Source organism: Apteryx mantelli, chromosome 18 (assembly GCF_036417845.1).
Source record: "Apteryx mantelli isolate bAptMan1 chromosome 18, bAptMan1.hap1, whole genome shotgun sequence".
NCBI lineage: Eukaryota > Metazoa > Chordata > Aves > Apterygiformes > Apterygidae > Apteryx > Apteryx mantelli.
This window is the reverse complement of record NC_089995.1, coordinates 19,660,229-19,684,146: the sequence shown is the minus strand read 5'-3', so window position 1 is coordinate 19,684,146 and position 23,918 is coordinate 19,660,229. Positions and strand designations below refer to the sequence as shown.

Sequence of the window (23,918 nt, the reverse complement as noted above, 5' to 3'; positions counted from 1 at the left end):
CTGCAAACCGGCGTCTCGGCGAGCACGGCAGGGAGCGGAAAGCAGCGACGCGGGGCCGCCGGGGCCCGTCCTGGTGAGCGACGCGGCCCCGGTGCCCTCCCTGGGCCGGGCGCTGCCGAGGTGGGGAGAGGAGCATCCGGCGAGGGAAGCATGCTGGTGGCCTCTCTCTTCTCCCAGCACCTCCGCGGGAGGTGGGACGCAGGCTTCGGGCAGCAGGAGGGCACAGGGCACAAAGGCGTCCGGGCAGGCTCGGCGCGGAGGGTCGCGGGCAGAGCGGAGGGGCCGGGCGCCCGTCCCGCGCGGGAAGCAGCGCCTGGGCTCCCGGCGGGTGCAGCCCTGCCGTGGCCGGGTGGCGTGGCAGCGCTGGGCTCCGGTGCTCAGTCCACGGTACACTGTATATATTTATATATAAACAAGGACAGCAGTGCTGTGGTGTTGCAATGAGGAACAGCTGCTCTGGTGCTGGATGCTCCCGGAAGATCTGGTGCTGCAGTTCGAATGGAGAGGTCAGGGGCACGGCTAAAGCCAGGTGACGCTTCTGTGCACCGACTGCCATTGGGCCTTCCCTCCTCCCCCTCGGGGAGCATGGTGCAAGGGGCGGCGGGGCGATCGGGGTGCAGACAAACCTCTCTGGCGCGCCGCGTTTCAGGAGTAGATGGTGATGACTTCCCGGCCCCCGCCGCGCACCAGCAGCACTCGGTCCAGGTGCTCTGTCAGCACCTCCAGAAACTCCATGTCTGGTGCCGCAGTCAAGGAGGAACGCCGGGCCGGAGCGGGGCAGGAGCCGGGGGGTGCTGCAGGGGAACCTGCCTGTCCCAGGACGGAACGTGCGGGACACGAGGCTGGTGCCGGGCTCCGCGCTGACGGGGATCACGCATGGGCCAGGGGAGCAGGGCCATCTCCGTGCAAAGGGGGCTGAGCCCAACCCACACACCACTGCCCGAGGCGGCTTTGCATCCCATGCGTGCTGGTGCCATCGCGCATGGCCCCAGCGCCGGCGGCACCTTGGCCAGCCAGGGTGGCTGGTGCTGGTGCTGCAGATGTCAGAGCCAGCCCGGAGGTGCCGGGGCGTCCGGGCTCTGGTGCCGGAGCAGCACCCTGCAGCACGTGCAAGCGCCTCCAGCCTGGGGGGCTTCACGGCCCCCAGCCCCCCAGGAGGGTCCCGGCCAGCCCCATGGCGGCGGTGACGGCGGTGGCACGCGGGAAGGATACAGTTCTCATCCCCCTTCCGGTTGCGGGGAGGCCCCGGCATGTTGAGCAGGACCAGCTTGGCATCCTGGGACTTCTTCACGATCACCTCGTTGAGCTTCACGGCTGTGTGCATCCTCCGCACGTTGGACTGGTTCCTGGGGGACGGCACACGTGGGCCGGGGCCGGGCGCAGCCCGCGCGGGACCCCGGGGCGATGCCGAGCCCGTGCCCCCCCCCCCCCCCCGGCCCCACACCAAACCCCACTTACAGGTTCTCCCACTCGCTGCCAGGAGCGGCGGCGCCGGCGGCGAGGAGGGAAAGAGAGAGCAGAGGTGAGTACGGGGCGCGTGCCCGCGTCCCGCAGCACCGCGCGGCCGTGCCCAGCCGCCCCCACCAGCCCCGCCGCGCGCAGCCCCGCCGCGCTCCCCGCTCTCCCGGCTGCCAGCCCCTGCTCGCGTGCGGACGGAGCTGGGGTCTGCCGCTCCGGGCAGGACGCGGCCGGGCAGGGGGTGGGACGGGCGGCAGTGCGCAGGGCCCTACGGCTTCATGTTGAAGAAGTCCTTGATGCCCTCGGGGCTGACGGGGCTCTTGCTCTTGTTCTTCTCGGCGACCGACTTCTCCTTGGTCCAGGTGAGATGCACCTTCTCCGGGGCTGTCTCCCCCTCGTCGCCGGGGGACTGGGAGCTGCTGGAGAAGGTGGTGGCGTTTTTGTCATGGATGAGCTGGACCTGCGGCAGAGGAGGTGGGCGACAGTGTGCAGGGCTGGGGCCGGCAGACCTGGCCCGGGACCCGCCTCGCGCGCAGCCTTACCTCCTCCTCCGGCTTCTCCTCGCCGTCGCCGACCTGCTCCTCAGGGACGCTCAGGCGCAGGCGCGTGTTGGCCGGGTTCTTGCGCCGGATGGAGCCGCGGGACTCGTCCGTGATGCTCTGGATCTGCACGGGGACGGGGTCAGCGAGGGCAGGGTCAGGGCCGGGCACGACCCCCGCCGCAGGGAGCCCAGCACAGGGGCAGGGTCCCACCGCCTGCCTGCGGCCTTACCTCCCGCTCCCGCTCGTTCTTGGTGAGGTGCATTTGCTTGAGGATCTGGGAGCGCTGCTCCATCACCAGGGTCTTCTCATAGGTGTAGGCAGAGATGTCGCTCTCGTGCTGCAGGACGGGAGACATGAGACACCTCAGGGCCTGGCCGGCAGCTCCCCCTGCTCCCCAGCCTGGCCCAGATGTCCCTGCAACCCTGCATGGCCCCGTGTGTCCCCACAGTGCTGCATGTCCCCCAGCACTGTCCTCATGGTGCTGCATGTCCCCACGGCAGGGCTTGACTGGCTCTCCTGCGTCCCAGAGCACAGCACGCGCCCCCTTGGCCCTCACCATCTCCACCACCTCCACCTCCGCGGTGATGCGCAGGTGGTACAGGAACGTCGTCAGGTCCTTCTTCATCTGGATGCTGTTGTCGTCCATCTGCGCCACCGTGAAGATGCGCATCTTGCACTTGCGCCATACCTGCGAGGGAGGGAGGTGTGGGCACGGCGCGGTGGGGCACAGCCCGGCCCCACGTCCCCTGGCCCACAGCCCGCGGTGCCAGAGCTACCTTGTGGTGCCGCAGGAGGAAGGGCAGCAGCATGAGCATCCCACCGTCATGGACAATCCACCAGACGTCGATGTGGCCCTCGGAGAAGCGTTCCTGGTTGCCCGGGAACATGGCGACGTTCTTGGCCACCAGCAGGGCCAGGTGCCCGGCCGTGGTCTCTCGCACCAGCTCTGGAAGGGGAAGGGGCCGCGATGGCTGTGGACGGCCGGGGCCGCCACGTGCTCGCAGCCCCATCCCGGCACAGCTGGGGCGCCGTGGGCGTGGGGCGGTCCGGGGTCCACGCGCCCGCCCAGCTCCGCGCGTCCCTACCGATGAAGTTCCTCCAGGTCTGGTGATCCTCCTTCTGGCGCCAGCTGCGGGGCCAGCCCACGAGCACCGTGTTGTGCTGCAGCCCGCCCAGCCCGCTGGACTGGATGAGGTGAGACATGCCATCGCGCAGGTTGGAGGAGATCACCACCTGGCAAAAGCCCTTCACCTTCTCCGCTTCCATCAGCCGGCGGATGGACTGGCAGTGGGAGAGAGGGGACAGTCAGCAACGGCAGGACACCGGCCGCGGGGATGGGCACCCGCAGGAGATGCAGCGCCGGTCCATGCAGGTGCCCCCTGCCAGGCAGGGTGCGGGGTGCAGGGTGCTGTTTGGGGGTGCAGGGTGCAAGATGCTGGATGTGAGTGTAGTGTGCCAGGTGCTTGCAGGGTGTGGGGGTGTTTGTGGGGCACGGGCTGTAGGATGAGGGGTGCAGCCTGCGGGGTGTTTGTGGGGTGCAAGCTGTGGGGTGCAGGATGTGGGGTGCAGGATGTGGGATGTGGGGTGTTTGTGGGGTGCAGGCTGTGGGATGCAGGATGAGGGGTGCAGGATGTGGGATGTGGGGTGTTTGTGGCGTGCAGGCTGTGGGTTGTAGGACGAGAGGTGCAGGCTGTGGGATGTAGGATGTGGGGTGCAGGCTGTGGGATGTGGGGTGTTTGTGGGGTGCAGGCTGTGGGATGCAGGATGTGGGGTGCAGGCTGTGGGATGCGGCGTGCCGGGCCCCACGGCAGGATGGCAGCTCTGGGCTGGGAGCTGAGCTGGCGCGCGGCTCTGAGCCGTGCGGCGCGGAGGGTGTCCCCGTGCCAGGGCTGTGACGGGCGGCAGGGCAGCAATTAGAATTATTTACTCAGAGAAATTATAACATGTCTGCATGGGAGAGAAAGTGTTTGCTTGCGAGGGCTTAATCTCATTAATGCGCCGCCTGGCTGGTGCGGAGGTGCGGGGGGGCTGCCGCTCCGGCGGGGAGACTCCCGTTTCGCGCTCAGCCGCGGTGGTGGCCCCGACGCCATGGTGGTGGCCACGGGAAAGCCAGGATGCGGTGGCCGCGGGGCTGCCATGGCTGCGGGGGTTGCCGCCGGCTCCGCACCGGTGCGCCATGCCATGCTCTGCAGCGGCTGGCTGGGAGCCAGGATGGGGCCTGGCTTGCACCAGGTGTTTCTGGCATTTCGGGAGATGGGAAGTGCTGCGTGGGGCGCAGGGGCCCGGAGGTCCCATCGGCACCTGGAACACCTGTGGAGCAGGGAGCCATGGCCTGCCCCACGCCGCCCCGGCCAGCCCCGGGACACCAGCCTCGCGCCAGGTCAGCACGTGCTGCCGTGGGGAGCGCAGCCAGGGCGCTGGGCTCCCAGCGGCACCGGACTGGGAGCAGCGCTGCCCCGAGCAGCCGTGGAGCAGGGTCCCCGTGCCAGGTGCCCGGCCCCGGTGCGCGCCGGCACATCCTCACCTCCTCGGCTCGCTGCGCCTGCGGGTGGTTGTCCAGGAAGGTCCCTTCCAGCACAGAGGCCACAATGGTGAGGCCCTTGCCGGCTTTGAGCTGTGAAGTGAAGGACAGGAGCTGTGGGTGCACCACGTTCTGCTCCTGATCCGCGCGGACCAGAACCAGCAGCTGGGGCCTGGAAGGAAGGTCCTGCAGTCAGAGCCACGTGGCGCCTGGACCGGGCACCCGTGGGGCCCTGCACCCCGGTCCCATGCACCCATGCAGCCCTGGTCCCCGGTACCCTATTCCCCTGCACCCACGCAGCCCTGGTTCCCAGCACCCCATTCCCCTGCACCCACACAACCCTGGTTCCCAGCACCCCATTCCCCTGTACCCACGCAGTCCTGGTCCCCTGCACCCCGGTCCCTCGCAGCCACACAGCCCCAGCCTGCCCTGCACCCCCAGCCATGCCACTCGCCCGGGCGCCAGCTCCGTCAGGAGCTGTGCCAAGCCCCGGGGTGCCCCATGCGTGTCCCCCTGTCCCGCGGCCTCACCTCCAGTTCTTGGTGTGCGGGGGTCCCTCCTCCAGCCGAAGCAGCGCGTAGCGGGCTGCGCTCAGTGACAACCCCCGGATCCCATCACCCCACTCCTTTTCCGCCCTGCGGGAAAGCAGCGGACGAAGTGTCACCGGAGAGCTGCAGCTCCCGGGGCCGGAGCCGAGCCAAGACCCTGGCCGTGACAAGCAGAGCCGCGTGGCCCTCGGCGCCGCGCCGGGTCCCGAGCGCCCACTGGGACCCCCAAATGCGGCTCCATGTGGCGTCTGTGCTCCCGGCCAGCGCGGCGGCGCGGGGCCGAGGGCCGGTACACAGCACCCTTACCCGCGGTACTCGATGTACTTGTAGATGAGGCCGGCGATGAGCATGGCCACCAGCGCGTAGTACCAGGAGCAGATGAACATCAGCGCCAGGCACAGGCTCATGCCCAGGAAGGAGAGGGTCCTGCGGGAGAGCGCAGCGCCGTCAGCGCCCTGGCCCCATCCCCGGCCCCATCCCCATCCCCATCCCTGGCCCCATCCCCGGCCCCATCCCAGCATGCCAGTGCAGCCCTGCTCACCAGTGGTAGTAGCGGAAGCGGGGCCGCCAGTTGGGCGTCCGCAGCAGGGTCTGCACCGCGCACGCCAGGTTGACGAACATGTAGCACATGAGGAAAAACCTGCAGGGGAGAAAAGGGGGCTGAGCCGGGTGCACCCAGCTGCCAGCAGGACCCAGGGCGGCGGCGGAGCCCCCTGCACGTCCCAGAGCCGGGGGGTGGCCGGAGCCGGACGGACCCTGCTCATGGGCACCGGGGTCCCAGCTTTGCACCGGGTTTTCCCTGGAAACCAGGCCAGAGGGAGAACTGGGGGGCTGGGAGGAATGGGGGTGTGGAGCAGGCTGCCACCAAGGTGTGTCCCGGGGCAGCCCGTGGTCTCGCCTCCTCCAGAGGCCGGGGCTGCGGGAGCCCAGAGCGTGCGAGGACCGTGGGGGCCCCCCCCCCCCCGCCCCCTCCCGGGAGCAGAGCCCGGCATGCACAGCCCGCCCGGCCGGGGTGCGAGGGGCCGTGGGCCCCGCCGCCGCTCGCTGGAGGTGCACGCAGCCCGAGCATGCTGCCTACATGGACAGGATAGGAGCCACCTCGTCCAGGGACGCGATCAGGATCCCGATCTCACAGATGCAGGCAGTGAGCAGCAGAGCCCACGTGGGCTCCCCGTTGGCTTTGCCGTGGCCAAAGACCTGGGAGCGAGGCAGGAGAGGAATGCGTTAGGAGGGCTGCTGCGGTCGGCACTGCACAGCCCGAGGACCAGAGCCTGGGTGGTGGGGCCAAAGGGAAGGGATGGTCCGGTGCCCCCCAGGAGCCGGGGTGCGTGTCTGGATGCGTGTCCAGATGTGTTGGATGGGCAGGCTGCGTTCCTCGAGTGAACGCGCAGAACATGGACAAGGGAGTGAGGTTAAAATTAGCCCTCTCTTCCCTGGGGGGGAGCTGTCGGTTTGGATTTGGAGAGACGAGGCCGCGAAAAATGCGTCTTCAGATAGTGGATAAAATATTAAGTGGCACAGAGGCAGCAGGGGGGAGGGGGATCCCGACCTTTCCCAGCACCCTCCTCCCCATGACGTGCCACGTCCGAACCCATCAGCGCCACTTGCAGCAGGACGAGGGCATGCCACAGCAGGGAGAGCACGGGCACCCGCGGAGTCCACGCCGTCCCCCGCTGGCCACGGCGGTGCTGGTGTCTGGCCAGGCGCCGCCGGAGCTCAGGAGCACGGTGGGGGTGGTGCAGGATGCCTACCCGGAGGAAGGGCACGATGCCGTCCCTGGAGATGGCCTGCAGCAGGCGGGGGGCTCCGGTGAGGCTCTGCAGCCCGGCCCCGCACGTGGAGAAGAAGGAGCCGATGACGATGACCCACGGGGACGGCCACGCCAGCGTGCCCACCACCAGGTTCCCGTTGACGGCTTCGCCAAACCTGCAGGGTACCGGCATCACCCACGGCCCTGGCGGTGGCCGAGCCCCAGCCCCGATGGGACGGCTGCGGCAGGGCGAGAGCGGGGGTTGCTCTGCCCTGGCTGCTTCCAGCCCCCGGCCCCTCGCCAGCGCTGTGGGGGCGAGGGGTCTCTAGGGCCATCCCAGCCGGCTCCCATGGGCCGGGGCAAGTGGGGGCCCGGGGGTCCCTATTGCCTGTGCCAAGAAGGGGCCAATTAAGGCTGCGTGCGACTTGGATCCAGCCTGTGTTGGTGCTGGCGACCCAGAAGTGTCAGCGCGGCACGTGGCCAGCGGGTGCCCTACATAGGCGCCGCACCGTGCCAGCAGCCTGACCTGCCGACAAGGTGCCGCAAAACCTGCACCTGGGGGCACGGGGAGGCACACGAGCCCCCCAAATCAGCCGGAGACCCCCCAGAGCCTGTTCCCATCCTGCTGCGGCAGTCCCAGTGCCATCCCATCCCATCCTATCCCATTGCATCCCATCCCATCCCATCCCTCCAACGCCGCCACCAGCCCGGTTGCTCCCAGTCGCAGCTCGCTCTGCCCAGCCTGGCCCCGCCGTAGGGTCACCTCCCCGGGGCTCCCTGTGCCCCCGCTGCCCTCGGGGCTGGCCTCCACGAAGGCACTCACTTGTCTCGCAGGACAACCCCCTCAATGCACGCCCCGAAGAGGACGACGGAGCTGATGTCTGCCACGCGGTCAAGGAGAGCCTGGACGATGCAAAGCCCCCGCGCCCAGTCCTGCCCCGGCCGGACTCCGGCCCTGGTGCTGTGCAGCCCCCGGACGGGCAGCAGAGCCCCTCTCCCAAACCCGGCTCCCCGACGGCCCTCGCTGCCCTCTGGAGCCTTGCTCTGCCCTGCAGCCCCGGCCATCCTCCGCACCCGCACCCGCCTTAGCCAAGCGCCACAAGGATACAGACAGCTGAGGTGGTGGCGATGGCCAGGATGGTGCCTGTGGGGATGGACTTCTGTGCGTCGCGCAGGTCTCCCGAGCGGTTGGAGCCAGCCATGATCCCTGAGGAGAGAGGGCAGGTGCCAGGGGGGCCATGGCATGGGCCACTGACAGCTCCCGGCTGGCAGAGATGAGCCGGAGCCTCGGCACTGCGGGTGCCCAGGGACGGCCGGGCAGCCCAGGGCCGTGTCCGAGTGCCCGGCGGTGCAGGGGTGCAGGTGCTGCCGGGCTCCGGTCCCTCCCAGCCCACTCCCTGCATCCCGCCAGCACTTTCTCACTTGACCCGGAATCTGAGGCTGCTCAAGGATTAGTCTCAAAACTCACTTATGCGACTTGTCTCATTAGCCCTTAATTAGCTCAAGCAGGGATAGTAATTGCAGCAGTCACAGGAAAGAGCCGGGTCTCGGCCGCGCTCTGGGAAGGGGGATGCCGGGCTGGGACAGCAGGGCTGGCGCCGGCAGCCGTCACGAGGGACGGGCCCCACGGGATTGCCCACGCTCCGCGGCAGCAGAGACTGATGCGGGCACCTGCCGAGCCCAGCTGCCGGAGCGAGGGCAAAGCAGGATCCTGCAGCGGGAACCGGCTACCCGTAGCTCAGCCTGCATGATTCATGCGACACAAATCCCTGTAAAATCATGACCTGCTGGCAGGAGAGCGCTGGGCGGGAACGCGCCGGGCAGGATGCGCCGGGGGCTGCGCTCGGAGCGGTTCCGCTGCCGCCGCACCCTCCCCGCGCGCCCCGTCCCAGCGCAAGCCCGGCACTGGCGAGCGGCTCCCGCCGGGGACGGCGGCGGCGTCGCGCCGAGCCCGGGGCGCCGGAAGCCTTCCCGCGGGGCGGCGGGGCGGAGGGGGGCTCTGCTCCCACGGGGGGAGGCTATAAATAAGGGAGCCGCTGGCGACGTCAGCGCGGAGGTGGGCTGCGCTGTCAGCTCGGGAGGCTGCGCGGGAGGAACAGGCTGTGATCCGCCCCCGCTGCCGGCGCCGGCACCCGGCAAGGAGGGCGGCGGGCGCAGCGGAGGGTGGCGGCAGCACGTGGGCCCGGCGGGGCGGCCGTGCGCCAGCGCCGGCACGTGCAGGGCCACGCGCCCGCGCCGCTGCCCCGCCACTGCCCTGCGCCGCTGCCCCGCAGCACTGCCCCACGGCGCTGCTGCCCCACGGCGCGCGCCCACCTGTGACCGAGGGGAAGTAGATGCCGACGAGCAGCGTGAAGTAGGAGGTCATGTCGCTGAAGACGTAGGGCTGGTCCATGTCCAGGGGGGTGTCGGGGGGGCTCACAGAGGGCAGCCCCCGCTTCTCCACAATGACGCCCTTGGTCAGGTAGGAGCTCCAGAGGTTCTCTGCGAGGGAGCAAGCCCAGCATGGGCGGCATGAGGACGGGCTGGAGCAGCCAGCAGTGCGGGCAGCAGCTGCACAGCTCAGCCCCAAGGTGGCCATGCATGCACATGCTGCTCGCCTGCAACTGGCCGTGGTCCCCAGCCCATCACAGACTTGCATGGACACCCGAGCATCAGGATGCTCGTGGGGCCAGTGCACCCAGCTGGGCCGGCCTGGACAGGGCAGCCAGAGCAGGTATGATCCTGCCGCTGGCACCGTCCCTGGCAAGATACTGGAGCAGCTGACATGGGATTCCAGCAGCAAATAATTAAGAGGGTAGTATAATTAATGCTGATCAACACAGGTTTAAGGAAAGTGGATCATGTCAAAGTAACTTGATAATGTTTTTGATGGGATTACGAGTTCAGGGCTGATGTAACAGGCTTAGCCACCCTCTGCGTGCTGCCTCGGCCACAGCTCTGAGCGAGAAACTAGAGCAGCAGAAACCAGCCAGTGCTTCTGACACGGCTGCAAAGAGGCTGACAGCCCTTGCCGGGGCACTTCAACAGGGGTGGCTGAGCAGGGTCCGGATGGCCCCTGGCACTGAGCATCCTTCCCACAGCAGCACAACGTGCCTGACCAGTCCCTGATGGCAGACGGGGGCTGACAGCCCCCACTGAGGCCGAGTCCTTCCAGCTGCTGCCACAGCTCGTCCTCCCACTAAGGACACGTTCCTCCATGCACGGGGAGATGCAGCGGGAAGTGGGTGCAGGAGGAGGACCAGGACCCGCACTGAGCGCTCGGCCGGTCCCGAGCTGCTGCCGGCCCCGGCGCGGGGTCTGAGCTCTGCTTTGCACAGCATGGAGCGCGTCCTGGCCCCCTCAGCGGCTGCCCCGCGGCACGTGGCTGGCAGCAACGCATGCGCCCTGCCCAGGCGTCGCCAGCTCCTGCCCCGCACCACACCTGATGGGACGTGTGCTTCTGAGCCGTGACATCCGCCCTGGCTGTGGGACTGTCCCCAAACTGCTCCAAACATCTCCCAGCACGGCCCCCGCCATGGACTGTCCTTGCAAACACCCCTGAGCATGGCAAGGAGCATCGTCCGCTGCTGCCAGCCATGCAGCACGTGCACCAGGCAAATGTACCAGCAACTCGAGAAAAACAGGTCAAAAATGGCTCCTCCCAGCAAATTCATGAGGTTTTCTGTAGCCCTGGCCACTCTCCAGGCCCGGCTGCGGAATAACTTCTGCTCCCTAATGCATGTATTCCAGTAGCAGATAAGTACCCCCGAGGGGCGATTACTCCTCGCTAAACCTCAGATCAATATCATGCCTTGCAAAGGCCAAGAGGAAACAAAGGGAGGATTTATTTGCCTCCAGCCCTTGAACGTCTTTTGGGCTGTCTTGCTGCGGTCTGGCTTGCACCGAACACGCACAGAGTGGCCGTAACGCTCAGCTCGGTGCTGCGGCTGCAGGATCTCCTTCCCGCCGCCCGGCGCGTTGCAACGTGAGCACGGCTCGTTGTGCTCGAGGGGACTGAGCAGCCCTGTGGCAACATGCAAGGGCGGCAGCGAGGTGGATTTAGCCCTGTGCTCCCTGTCACCCTCATTAACAGGCCCCAGCACTGACATTTGGCCAACACAATCCCTGGCCAGGGAGCGTGGGGCGGCATGCTGGAGCAGCCAGCTATCTGTGTGCACGAGCTCACACTGCAGCACCGACCCAGCCGGCCTGGACCCCCGCTCTGCCCGGCCCCGCAGCTGGGGCCGCCGTGCGTGCAAGGCCTTGGCACCCGGCCGCGGCTCTGCAGGGGTCTGCATGGCACACCCATCCCCTCCGCGTGCCCCCACAGCATGCCCACCTTGGATGAGGCCGCTGGCGGCTCCAGGGATACCCTCGATCTCAGTCACATTGTTCATGCTGAAGTACTCGTCGCAGGTGGCATTGAGGAAGCGGGAGGTGCAGAACAGCTCCCAGAGCTTGGAGCCCACCGTCTCGTTGCCCTCCACCACCAGCTTGGTGCAGATGTCGAAGCCGTGGCGCGACAGGGTCCTGTTGCCCAGCAGGCAGATCCTAGGCAGGGGGAGGCGCTCAGGAGCCTGCCTGCCGAGCCCGGCCCCGCAGCAGCCCCGGGGACGTGGTACTCACGGGAAGCTTGGTGGGTCGAAGGCCGACTTGATGACGCCGGCGTAGATGGCCAGGATGGAGAGGATGACGCAGCCCAGGAAGACCAGGGCAAACTTGTTGACATACTTGACCCCCACGAACACCACGGTGGCCATGCAGGTGAGCACACAGGTGCCGTACACACGCATGTTGTTGAGCATCGCCGCTGCCTCCCCGCTGGCGTCCTCCGCCTTGAAGATGGCCATGGCCGGGAAGATGTAGGCCTGGAAGATAGTCACAGCCTCGCTGTCTGGCAAGCAGCCTCGCGCAGAGGGGACCCAGGGAAGAGTCTTGGATGCGGCTGATCCCACTACAAGGACTGGCCTCCCCGCTGGGCGGCCAGGAGCCAGTCCCAGGTCGGGCAGCGCAGGCAGCCCAGGCCCCCTGAGGATGCAAGCCCTCGGCACTGCGCGGGGAGCGAAGGAACACAATGCTTACCAGCAGGATTTCGATGGTGCCCAGGATGTACATGGCGCCGGCGAAGGTGGTGCCCAGGTAGAAGCAGAGCCCCACGGCCCCGCCGAACTCCGGCCCCAGGGACCGCGAGATCATGTAGTAGGAGCCGCCCGCTGCCGGGGAGAGAGCAAAGGGTTGGTCCCAGCAAGGCTCGCAAGCTCCTGTCTCCATCCCCAGTGCATGGACCTGCCAGCTCTGCTGGGCATGCCAGAGGGTGGGATGGGGCCGGTGCATCCCCAGGCCCCCATGGCATCACATGCTCCAGCACGGAGCAGACGCAGGCCCGGGGCTTGGCCACCCCCGGCACCAGGAGCCTGGGAGCAGCCGGGCTGGCGGAAGCTTCCCCGGGAGCTCAGCAAAGGCAGCGGGAACACGTGTCCCCTGCAAGCGGAGGCAGGTGCTGGGGCCCCAGGGACAAGGGCCATGGCCTGCTCCATCCTCCCAGAGGAGCCCTTAGAGCCCGGCGGCAGGGATCAATGGTCCCGCCGTGGCGGCAGGATGATAAATAGCTTTAATTACACCCTGTGCAGGGCTGTCAGCGCTGTGCCGGCGCCGCGCAGCCCGGCAGCAGGGATGGCGCAGCTGGGCCCTCTCCCAGCTCCTCGCCGTGCTGCCAGGGAAGAGCGCACACCGCTGAGCGGGGCAGCCCCAGGGCGCCTCACATCCCGCTCCTGCCACGGGGGGATTGAGCACCGCAGGGCCCTCGTGCCACAGCCCCGTCCCCGTCCTTGTCCCCGTCCCGTGCAGCGCAGAGCAGCCAGGGGGGTGCGGCAGGACACGCTGCCCCCGCACCCGGCGCCCCGGCAGCACCCCGGCTCCCCACCTCCTCCCGGCATCGCTCCCTGGCTCTGCCTTGGGGAAGCTGCTCCCCCGCGGCCTCTCCAGTCTGGCGGAGGGTGGAGCCGCGTCTGACGGCTTTCGCTGCCATCTGCACCTCGCAGCTCTGGGGACGGCACGGAGGCTCCGGCTCCGCGCCGTCCTGGGGATACGGGAATCCACGCCGGGGCTGGTGGCAGCCCGCGGGGGGGGGGCAGCTCTCCCAGCAACACCTGCCTTCCTGCGGCACAGCGCAGGGCAGGGACAGCCGCGGAGGATGCTCTCTGGGAAAAACCCTTTGCTGAGCTTGGTGCTGCCCTTCTGGGGTGCACAGGGGCCTCCCCGCAAGCACCCAGCCTGGGGAAGAGCCCGCTCCCTTTGCCCTAGGGACACACGGGCACGGACACGGCCCTACCTGGCACCACGCCGTTGGTGGCAATCGCGCTCATGGAAATGGCTGTCAGCATTGTCTGCAGGAAGAAATGCAGCATCAGACACCGGGCAGAGAGCCCCCCCCCCCTTGCCCAGGCAGGAGGGAAGGGAGCAGGAGGGGAGAGCTGGGCCCCGGGCAGTGGTGGGACGTGGGGCTGCCCAGGGTCGCGGTGGGACACGGGATCCCCGGGGAGTGCCGGATGGGCAGGGGGCGCCAGGCCAGGCCACGCGGCCAAAGGGGCCGTGAGCCCCTCCAAGGGACCAGCAGCGCTGCGAGGGCAGCGGGGGGTCTCCGGGCTGCCGAGGAGGCCGTTCGCGTTTGGCTCTCGCGACCCTCCATGCAGGGCCATTTTCCTAAAAAGGCAGCTAATTGCAGCACCAGCGTGCAGGTCCCAGTACACCGGGCATCACCACCACCCCCCAGCTACACTGCGGGTGTGATCTGGGTCACAATTAAAACAGTTTTACTTTTAATTCCTTTGTGAAGCCGGGAGGTTTTCTCCTTGCGGTTAAATGGGACAGGAGCTCCCGCCGTGCAGGCGTACGGGCAGCTGAACATGGGCTCTTAATGCCATGAGCTCTGTTGCTCCTCTGCACATCCCGGACAGGCCTGGCCGTTCCCAAGGGCGGCAGAGATCAGCCTGGCTGGGGCATCCCTAACCCCGTGGGAGATCCCAGACCCCAGGACGGGGCCGACAGGGCTGGGAAGCCTCGGCTCCTTCACTCACGCAGGAGCAGCAGAGGAAGACCATGCAGAAGGACTCCATGATGCCGGCAATTCCCACCACCCAGGTGAGCCGCAGGAACAGGATCACCCCGAAGATGTTCTGCAGGCAGGGCAGGTAGACGCCCATGAAGGTGCCCATCCGTGGAGCCTGCAGAGGGAGCGTGGAGCTGTCAGCGGCTCACGAGCCCAACTCGGCCAGCAAGACGGGCTGCCACGTGCTGGGACGGGCAGGGGAGCAGCTGGGGCAGATGTGAGTGGGGCTGGGGTGACTGCCCTACATGCAGTACGGCCGGGCAGCAGCAGATAGAGGAACAACAGGTCCTGCTCCTCTTGCAAAGCTCTTCGCAGGGATCGAAGCGGCCGGGAGCCTGGGGTGAAGCTCCCCTTCCCGCAGGGCCACAGGACTCTGCCTCCCCCGCGGCCAGTCCACAGGAGCACAGCATCAGGATTGTACATGCACGGGCCAGGAGAGAGGGGCAGTGGCTCTTGCGCATCCCTCACCTGCACCGGCTTCTTCTTGCTGCCGTCATTGTTCTCGGCCTCCTCGTGCTCCCGGCTGCCCTGCGGCAGGTTGGTGTAGTTGGCCAGCCCGCTCAGCAGGGACGAGACCATCGGGCTGGTGTCCATCTCCTCCTGTTGGGAGCAGAGCCCGGGGAGGTGAGGGGCAGCCCCGGCATCCCGACAGGACCCACGGACACGGAGGGTCTTGGATGTCCCTCCCAGAGCCCTGCGCTGACCCCACACCAGCCTGGTGTCCCCAGCACGTCCTGAGAGCAGGACTGCAGCCTCCATGGCACCGCTGCCCTGCGCTGGCTGCAAGCCCGTGCCCTGCCGTCGCCTGGCCCACAGGAAGGTGTCAGTGCACTCGGAGACCAAGCAAGACTTGCCACCCCAGACCCAACTGCCCACCACAGCCTGCCCAGCCCGGGCTCCCTGCCTGCGGCCAGTGCAGAGGGAGCACCGGGCCTCCCATTGCCGGCGGTCCTTGTCCTCAGCCTCCGTGGTCACCAGCATCCCGCGTCCTGGGCTCGCAGCGGGTGCATGCAGGTCACAACGCCAGCAGCCGGCTGGACATGGGGTTTGGCTGCAACCGCCTGACACCCTCGGGCTGGCGGCCAGCCCGGGCGGACCAGGGAGGGCACCGATGCCAGCTCCCACTCCCCTCCCCGCCAGGCACGGTGCAGGGGACAGGGATGGGGCGCAGACCCCAGGCACTGCTGCACTGCCATGGCCCGGGCCGGGGTGCTGCAGGGCCGCCCCCTCCCCAGTGACCACCCATCCCGTCCCTGCCCCTCGCCCTACCTCAAAGAGGGCCATGTTCTTGCCGTCGTACTCTTTGCCCTTCTCCAGGTCTGTGCTGTTGATGAAGGGACTGCTCTCCTTGGGATTGCCATCGCCTGTGGACACAGACACGGCGGTGAGCCGCTCATCCCTGCCGCTCAGACCGTGGACCTCAGTCCCTGGTCCCTGGTCCCGGCTGGACCACTGTGCCGGGTGGGCAGGTCCGGCCCTGCAGAACGAGCACCTGCCTCCATGGGGTGGTATCAGCACCACGATGGGTCACTCCATTCTGGAAGGGCTGCCGGGGACCCGTGGGCTTGTGCTTACACCCGCTCCAGGGCCAACGGCAGTGGCCTCCCTGCGCCTCAGCTGGTGTTTCGCCTGGCCGGCCTCACCACGCCGATCACGGCTGTCCGGGCCCCACCGCCAGCAGGGACACACCGCCCCAGGCAGCCTGGCCCGGGTAGCCCGCACTGCCCTGACCGTCTGGGCTCACCGAGCGCAGACCGCCGGAGCGCATCCACGCCGCACCGACGTCAGGTGAAGTGACTGGTGTGGATCCAGGGGGAACCGGCCCAGCCGGCCCTCCCGAAGGACAGGCCTGGCAGCAATAACTCATTGGATGCCCTCGGGGCGAGCATGCCGGGGCTGCGCGTGCAGCACTTTGCAGCCCGGGAGCGCCCAGCCGCCCATGGCGCAGCGGCGATGGGACGATCCCGCCTGCCTTTGCAGGGCCATGCCCTCGGCCGCACTGTCAGGCCCGGCTCCCCGGCTGCACTGCGAGAGCTGAGCGGGGACTGCAGCCTCACGGCCCGTGACGCAACGCGAGGATGCATCCGGGGCTGCTGCCACTGAGGGCAGCCGCTGCTCTGCCCCGGGGCAGCAGATCCATCTGGAACAGCGCAGAGCTCGCAGACACGCTGGGGAAGGTCCACGGCTGCTCGCTGCATTAATGACTTCGCTCAGAAGAAACTGGGAGTCAGGCTTAATGGCAAAGAAAGCAGCAGAGAGCTGCAGAGCAGCAGAAATAAATCAGGGTGGAAATAAAGCAGCAGCTAGCATGGATGCCGTTTGAGTGGCGCATTTCTCAGAGCAGTGGCAGAGCCAGTGAACAGTGAAGGAAGAAGGGAAGGGGGCTGGGGAGGAACGCGCAGCGCAGCCCTGCTCGGAAATGCCCACGAGCAGGAAACCAAATGAAACCTCACTTGACAGGGAGTCTTGGCACACCGCACCCCCTCCGAGCCACCCCAGGGAGCCAGGAGAGCAGAGCATCCCGGGGACTGGCCCCTCTCCAGGCGGCTCTGGGTGACGCTGGCCCTGGGGGAGGCGGGAATTGCATCGCCTGCTGCATTGCCCTTGCAGCGGCGCGGCTGGGCTCGCTGTTGGAGCGGGGTCTGAGCAGGTCTGAGCTCTGGTGGTGGAATTAAAATCTCTGCTTAGTGATCCCTTGGGCCCAAGGGGCTGGGGGGACGCAGCGCCCGCGCCGGCAGCAGAGCGCTGGCCCCGCTAGTGCGCGGAGCAGCGGCAAAGGGCCAGCCAGCCACCTCGGCGGTGGCATAGCCACAGCAGCCAGCAAGAGTGATGCCCTTGGAGGGCATCGAGCGCACGAGCACGGGAGTGGCAATGCGCGTGGGCCACCCGCGAGCTGGGGAGGAGGCAGCCGCCCGCAAACCGTGGCAGCCCGGGACAGCCCTGCAAAGTGCTGACCGGGCAGGCTCCCTCGAAGACTGCCTGCCTCATGCTAGTTGACTCACATTTGGGATCCTTGGAGCTGGTTTGCCTGTGCGAGGCAGTGATTCATCATCTGCAATCTCCTCCGCCAGACATGGCATTCCTGACCAGTTGGGAAGTGAAACCCCGAGCGCTGCAGGTGAGGCCGACCTACGCACAGGCAAACCCTCCGGCTCTGGCAGCAGCCCGCGCCTCCGAGCTGCTGCGGCACGAAGCAACAGGAGCAGCCACAGTCCCGATGGCGGGGCGGCCGTGGAGGAGAGGCTGCGGCTGGAGGGGCTCGGGGGCAGCAGTGCCCAGACCCGTGGCTCAGCCCCTCGGCGGCTGCGGCAGAGGATGCGCAATGGGGGAACCAGGTCCCTGTGGCCCAGCCCGCACCACAGCCGGCTCCGCTCGCCAGGCGTCTCTTCCCGGCAAAGACACCACCGCTGGGGCTGGCTCGCGCGGGCAAGTCCATGCCGCGCCGGCTGCACCACAGATGCGCGTGGACAAGTGCGGTCCATGCCCTGCTGCCAACCAGCTAACACTTTCTGAAGAGGGGAGCTGTCAGCACGGAGCCAAGCCACTATTGTATAGTCCAGCTTTGTTTTAAACGTGCTGTATAAAGTACACATTATGTAATGGCCCTGTACACAGACGCACATCCATCCAGCTCACACTTAAAACCCACCATCAGGGACTCGGGAAAGCACAGAAATTCAGCAAACACCGTGCAAACGGGGACTCCGTCCCGGCCGACAGCAGGGGATCCCCGGCCCCGCGGCACAGCACGACAGCGATCGCCGCGGGCCGGCGCAGAGCCAGGGCCGGCCGGAGGCCCCTGCGCAGGCGGCCGCGGGTGAGCGGCGGCAAGGGTCGGCGCCGCGGGGCCGGGCTGCGCTCCGGTCCCCGGGGTGGCTCCCCGCAGCCGCCGCCGCCGCGTGGGGCTGCCGGCACCCGCCGGGCGGTACCGGGCTGCCGACATCACCGGGCTGGTTTCCATGGCAACAGCTCGCCGGCGCCAGCGCGGACACGCAGCCCGGCTCCGGCTCCGGCTCTCATGGCTCTTACGTAAGGGCCCAGCTGGGCAGCCCCGGCCGCGGGGCTCCCGGCTCCCCGGCCCCGCGGTCAGCCCCGCCGACGGCCCCGCCAGCGGCAACCGGCCCCAACGCGCGGTGCTGCCCCGAGCCCTCGGCAACAAGTCCTGCGACGCCGACACGCGCTGCGCCACGGGTCCCGGCCCCGCGGGCACCGCGCCGCCCCGGCGCCTCCACGCAGCGCCTCCAGCTCGCGACCGCCCGCACCGCGCTGCCCCACGGCAGCCCCCTTGCAGGCTGCCCACCTGCCCTCGTGCCCCAGAGCTGCCAGCGATGGCGCCCCGGGACCGCAGGGACCCCCATCGCCCACGGCAGGCCACGGCTGCCCCCGCGCTCCCCCGGGCCCACAGCCTGGAAGGGGTTAAGTGCCACCACCGCGAGGTCCCAGGTGACATGCAAGCTCCAGGCTCCCGCCTGAGACCATTTTGCTGCAGAGGGGCTGGTGTAGCCCTTCCCTGGCAGCTCGCGGCAGGATGTGTCCTGTGTGGGCAGAGCTGCATGCAGGTGATGCACCCATCCCGGACCGCATCTGTCCCATCCACCCTGCACCAGCGCGGCCACCACCTTGGCCAGCCCCTGCCCAGCAGCACCGAAGCAGCGATGCCTCCTGGCTGTGGGAACGCGCCTGCCACCGTGGCCACGGACCCAACGGTCACCCACACCTGTCGTGGCCTGCCCATGCCTCAGCCGCCCCAGCGCAGCCCGGGGATGAGCGGCACTGGGCAGGGGCGCCGGGGCCTTGGGATGGGCGTGGGGCTGCGCAGCGCAATGGCCCGAGGACAGCCCCACTGCGGGCTGGCAGGGAAAGGTGGCCACGAAAGGAGCAGAGCTGATCAAGTGCCAGGCTTCGATCCCAGCGCTGAACCGCCTCCCCCCTCCCCAGGGATCACTCAACATGAATCGGCCTTTTAATTTGCTGCAGCGGTTGGAAGGGCTCGCGGCTGGATTGCTGGCAGGGAAACAACAGCCCCGGTGTGGGTATCGCATAATCCTGCTTGCAGCAGGGTTACCCTCCCACCCTGCATGCCTGGGGCATCCCCAACCCTACCCCACGGCCCATCCTGGCTGTGGTGCCCAGACAGCCCAGGGCCCTGGTGATGCCAGGAATCATCCCCATGCAGCCAGGAGTGCAGCCCGGGCCTTTGCCTGCGCCCGCCCTGCAGGGCAGCCCCGAGGGCTGTGGCACTGCCACAATTTCATCTCCTAATGGCTTTTTACTCAGCCTTAAATTGGGCTGGGAAGTCTCATGTCCCTTATCCCAAATCCTGCCTAATCACTTCACATGGTGCAGGCTACTGAGCACCAACAGGAGGAGGGAAGGGGGAGCCGGCAGCCAAACCTCAGGGGCTAATTAACCAGAGTTGCTGCCTGAGAGCTGCTGCTGGGGGCGGCCGGGCTGCTCCTGCCCAGCTGCGGCCAGCCTGCCCCTCCGCAGCACCCTGCGAGTGCAGGCTGCCTCGCAACCACCGAGCATGGCAAGCCCCCGGCCAGGGGACACTTCAGCAAGCCTGCGCCAGCTGCCCACTCCACCAGACACCTTCCTTCCTGCCCAGGAGCTGCTCTGCCAGATCAGTGTCCCCCTGCCCTGCTGCAACGCAGCACCAGCCAAGCACTCGCCAGCCCTCTGCTCTGAGCTCAGCACCCGCAGCTCCGCACGAGGCCCCTCCAGGCCTGGGATGGGCACCCTGTGCCCAGCACTGGTCCCGGCAAGCCCTGACTCAGCCCCAGCCGCCAAACCCCAGGATGAGAAGCAGTGCAATCATTGCCAGGCATGTTCAAGGTGCCCGGGCCACAGGGATGCATCAAAGCTCATCTTGAGGAGCCCAGGGCACCTTGACTTTTGCCAGAGCATTCGATGGCACTGGCTGGCAAGCAGCCTCCTCCAGCTCCCTGGGACTCTGCCCTTTGCTGTCTACAAGGAGCAGCCCCAGGGTCACTCCACGGCTCCAGCAGCTCTGTGCAACCACACAGGGTCCAGTGAGCACAACTCCCAGAGCTGATGCTCCCAGCTGCTGCCGTTTTGCAGGAGCACCTGGTAGGGGGGAGGCAGCAGTGCCCTTCTGTCACCCTCTGGCCATCACAGGGACTAGACTGCATGCTCACTGGTCCAGGCACTGTGGGCCTGGAGGTGTCTGAGGCAGATGGAAATGGTCAGGGGGCCATTATAGGGTGCCTGGTACCTTTGCACAGGACTGCAGCCTGTTTGCTCAGACCCAGGGTTTCCTCTCCCCTGGGTGAGGCATCTGCCGGCTGCCCATGGTAGGACAGCCCCATGAGAGACCAGAGGGCCCTCAGAGACCTTCAGCCAAGGCAGAGACCACCCTGCCCAGAGGCAGCTCAGGTGGCTGGCGTGGCACTGGCTTGTGCTGGCAGGAGCACACAGCAGTGCCAGGTCCTGGTGTGCAGCACAACAGTGGGGTGGGATGCTGCCCTTCCCCAGGGCTGCACTTCACCCTTCCAGCCAGCAGGCACACTGAGTGGCCTTTTGGGTTGCATTCTTTCACTGCCTGACCCAAATTGGACCAACTGCTACCTCAGACCTATCCTCTTCCTTCCTAAACCCAGGATTATCCTCTCTTTGATCAGCCGGCCCTGCAGGCTCAGGATTTCTAGCACAGGCGCTTTGACTGGCTGCATTTAAACAGCTTCTCAGCTTCTCCAATAGCCTGAGCTTTGCCATGGAGATGACTGTGGACTCGAGCTGCAGCAAAGCTCCCCGTCACCGTTGTGTCTCCTTTCCTTGGACAGCCAGGTGCCTCTGTCCTAGGGCACAGGCACAGGAGCCTGCAGCAGAGCTGAGTCTGACATTCCCACACTCCAAGAAGCGTGGTGCAAATGGGCAGCCTGGACATTGCACGCAGCAGCCTTGCCTGCTCCCCATCACCTCTCTAGAGGGTCTGTTGCTGCCACAGCTCTTGCAGAGCTGTCAGTGCTGGAGCCTTTCCAGCCCTGGTGAAGAGCTCTGCCAGGCTGTCCAGAGCAGGGATGGGCAGAAGGGCTGCTGCTGCTTGGCCTTTTGGTTAGAAACGGCATAAGTAGCACCAAGGGCTTCTTCAGCAGCTCCCCTGCTGGTCTCAGCAAATCCCTGGGAGGCCAGAAGCTAGTGCAGGACCTGCAAGAGTGGGGGCCATCTCTGCTGGCAGGGACAGGCTGCCTCAGCTCAGCCACCACCCCCTGCCCAGGGTGTCCATGGTCCCTGCCAGACACACCCTGTGCAGGGAGCTCTGTGAGACCCTTGGCAGGGTGAGGGGACTCAAAAGCCTGCCCTGCAGCAGCCACTGGGAGTGTTCTCCAGCCCCCCCACCCTCGGCACAGTGCAGAATGGAGGGGGAGGGGGGCCCTGCAGTGCATCTCTCCTGCACGCACTCCACTGCTCTCTCCAGCCCCACAAAGGCACCGATTTCCTCCAGCCCTGCATCCTCAGGCCCACAAGGGACCATCCAGTCAGGACCAGCTCCAGGGAAGATTTGTGTGGTCCATCTCTAATGGCACCATGTCCGACCTTCCAGTCAGACCCCAGAAATGCAGCCTGCAAGCAGCAGGGCAGATATGCCTGTCTCCATGCAGCCCAGCACTGCTGGGATGGAAATGCAATGAGCAGAATGGATCCTAGTGCTGGATGGGACCAAGAGAGTCAGAGTCCAGGGAAGGGCACTGCCAGTGAGTCAGTGAGACTGCCCCCACTCAGGCAAGGTGCCCCCAGAAGAGTTCTGCCAGCCCTGACCTTGAGTGGAACCGTGTACAAACAAGCAAATAAACACAGTCAGATCAGTGGAGCAGAGGGAAGAGCAAAAGCATTGCAAGTGGCTGTGCCCAAAACCTCACTGCAGGCAGCCAGAGACTTCTACTGCAAGTGCCAGATCTGGCTGTGCCCTCCAGCAGCCCTCTTGGCTAGGGTTCTCAACAGACCCCGCAAGTGAATATGGCAAGGGGACCTGGCAGGGGAGTGAGGGGGAGTCAGAGAGAGACTGAAGGTCTCCCCAAGCACATCACAGCATTTGCCTGGCTCCATCCCACTCCTGCGCCTGACTGAAACACCTGCAAAAGAGGATGCTGCACTTACCCAGCTTGCTGGGTGCCTGGGGCTGCGAATGTCCCTGCAGGGGCCCGAGGAGCCTCAGCAGCAGCTGGGCTGTCAGGAGATGCCCCGGGGAGCATTTAGGCCAAAGCGCCACAGCCGCGGAGCCGCTGCCGGGGCCTGCCGGCTCCACTGCCCCTGACTGGGCTGCAGCCCCCGGCCCCTCGCCCGCAGCGGCCTGCCCGCCTGCACTGCGCCGGGGCTGCAGCACGGCCCGCCCCGACGGCGCGCCCGCAGCGCCGGCCGCCCGGTCCGGCCCGGCCCGGCCCGGCCCGGCTCGGAGCGACACGGGACGGCCGGGCGCGGCCGTGGGCAGCCCCGAGCGGCGCCGCCCGCGGCCGCTTCAGCACCGCGGACAGCGGCGGGGCGGCCGGGCCGGACCGGGCGGAGCCCCCGGCGGAACGGAGCGGAGCGGGGCGCGGAGCGGGGCGCGGAGCGGGGGCGGCCGTCGGGCGGGGGAGGAGGGAGCTGGGGCCGGGGGGCGGCAGCCGCGCTGCGGGGCGGCAGCTGGGGCGGCGGAGGCGATGGCCGGGGTGGGGGGCGGTATTCCGGGCGGGGGAGGCGATGGCCGGGGGCTCATGCAGGGGTCGCTGCACCGGCACAGCCCGGCCGGGTACGGGAGCGGGCCGGTGCACGGGTCGCGGGGGCCCCTCGCTGCGCTTCCCCCAGGGGGCACCGGGCCGCGCAGTGCGGGCAGCCCCGCGGCTCCCCCGGGAGCGCCCCGGGGCGCAGGACCGCAGCCGCCGCCCGAGAGCGCTTTTCCCGGCAGCGGCTCCGTGCCGGGCTCAGCGCACCCCGCCGCTGCCCCGCCGCGTTGTCGTTATCCGCAGCCCCGGCCGCGGAGGCCGGGAGCGGGACCCCACGCTCCGGGGCAGCGGCCGGACGCAGGGAAGGGAGCAGCGCGGGAACGGGACCGGGAGCGGGACCTGGAGCGGGAGCGGCGCGGAGGCGCTGGCCGCCCGCCCCGGCGCCGCATGCCGCAGACCCGTGGGGACAGCCGGGCCGGCGTCCCGCGCGGGCACCGCACGGCCCCCGCCGCCACGGCGCTCACGGCTCGGCACAACGGCAGCCGCCCGGGGCGGCCGGTCGCGGCGGTGGCGGGGACTCCTGCCGGGCTCCAGCCGCTCCGCGGCTCGGGCTGCGGGGGCCGGAGGCTGCAGCAGCTCCCTCCCCGTGCTTGGCGCACGACCTCCAGCTCTCTGCGCCCGGATCGGGCGCAAGGCTGCCTCTGCTGCCACGCACAGTGATGAACGCGACATTCCTGTCCGCATCCCCATGACTATGGCTTTGCTGATCATCTGAACAGCATGCGGGGCCAATCCTGCCGTGCCCGGGCAGGGGGAGGTCTGCCCCCCTGCCACCCAGCTCTCCCTTCAGCACTGATGCTCCCCTGCCCCTCCAAGGGCTGCTCTCCTTACCTTGATTTGCACCCCCATCACCATCCTCGCAGTCCGTCAGGTTATTCAGCATGGCGCCTGCTGCCTGCCTCCTTGCTCAGGGGCTGCTACAGTCCTTCCTTGGGTGGCTGCAGGGGATTTGCTTCTTCCCAGGGGCCAGTGCCTCGTACTGCAACAAGCCGCCTTCCCTCTGTGCCTTTCTCTTTCTCTCTGGCTGGATGTAGGAGGAGGCTGCAGTGCAGAGATGCCTCAATGCACAGACTCACACACTCACTCACTCCCAGCAGCAGCGGCAGAGCCCAGCCTGACTACTCACTTCATCATGTATTCAGGAGGCATTATCCACTGTCGGGTTTTTGGGGAGGGAAGCAGTGGAAGGCAGAGGAGAGGGAGGGGGAAGGAGCTGTAGCAGAGCCATACGCCACCTCCCTGGGCAGTGCTGCTCTGCCTCACTGAGCCAGGGCTGGGGGAGGAATTAGGGC

General features: G+C 67.7%; 1 protein-coding gene across 1 annotated transcript; it reads right to left on the bottom strand.

Moving 5' to 3' along the window:
- Positions 1 to 474: 474 nt before the first annotated feature.
- On the bottom strand, positions 475 to 23,509 carry SLC12A5 (solute carrier family 12 member 5). Its single transcript, XM_067307452.1, has 27 exons — positions 23,458 to 23,509; positions 15,176 to 15,270; positions 14,375 to 14,506; positions 13,875 to 14,021; positions 13,130 to 13,184; positions 11,881 to 12,011; positions 11,425 to 11,666; positions 11,138 to 11,349; positions 9,133 to 9,300; positions 7,928 to 8,026; positions 7,643 to 7,700; positions 6,821 to 6,995; positions 6,148 to 6,266; positions 5,611 to 5,709; positions 5,376 to 5,495; positions 5,052 to 5,156; positions 4,525 to 4,693; positions 3,086 to 3,281; positions 2,777 to 2,946; positions 2,557 to 2,688; positions 2,230 to 2,337; positions 2,001 to 2,123; positions 1,731 to 1,918; positions 1,459 to 1,473; positions 1,213 to 1,346; positions 627 to 737; positions 475 to 487 (listed from the first exon to the last, which is right to left on the bottom strand). Exons 1-26 carry the CDS (start codon positions 23,507 to 23,509, stop codon positions 646 to 648), a joined length of 3,336 nt encoding a protein of 1,111 aa, XP_067163553.1. The 3' UTR covers positions 475 to 487; positions 627 to 645.
- Positions 23,510 to 23,918: the final 409 nt, after the last annotated feature.

What these genes read in the sequence shown, in the direction of transcription:
- SLC12A5 (XM_067307452.1), bottom strand. Translation starts at nt 23,509, where the DNA reads ATGCTGAATAACCTGACGGACTGCGAGGATGGTGATGGGGGTGCAAAT. An exon ending in TGATGGGGGTGCAAATCAAG is followed by an intron (nt 15,271 to 23,457) that starts GTAAGGAGAGCA and finishes CTGTGTCCACAG; the next exon opens with GCGATGGCAATCCCAAGGAG. An exon ending in TCCTCCTGCGGCACCACAAG is followed by an intron (nt 2,689 to 2,776) that starts GTAGCTCTGGCA and finishes CCTCCCTCGCAG; the next exon opens with GTATGGCGCAAGTGCAAGAT.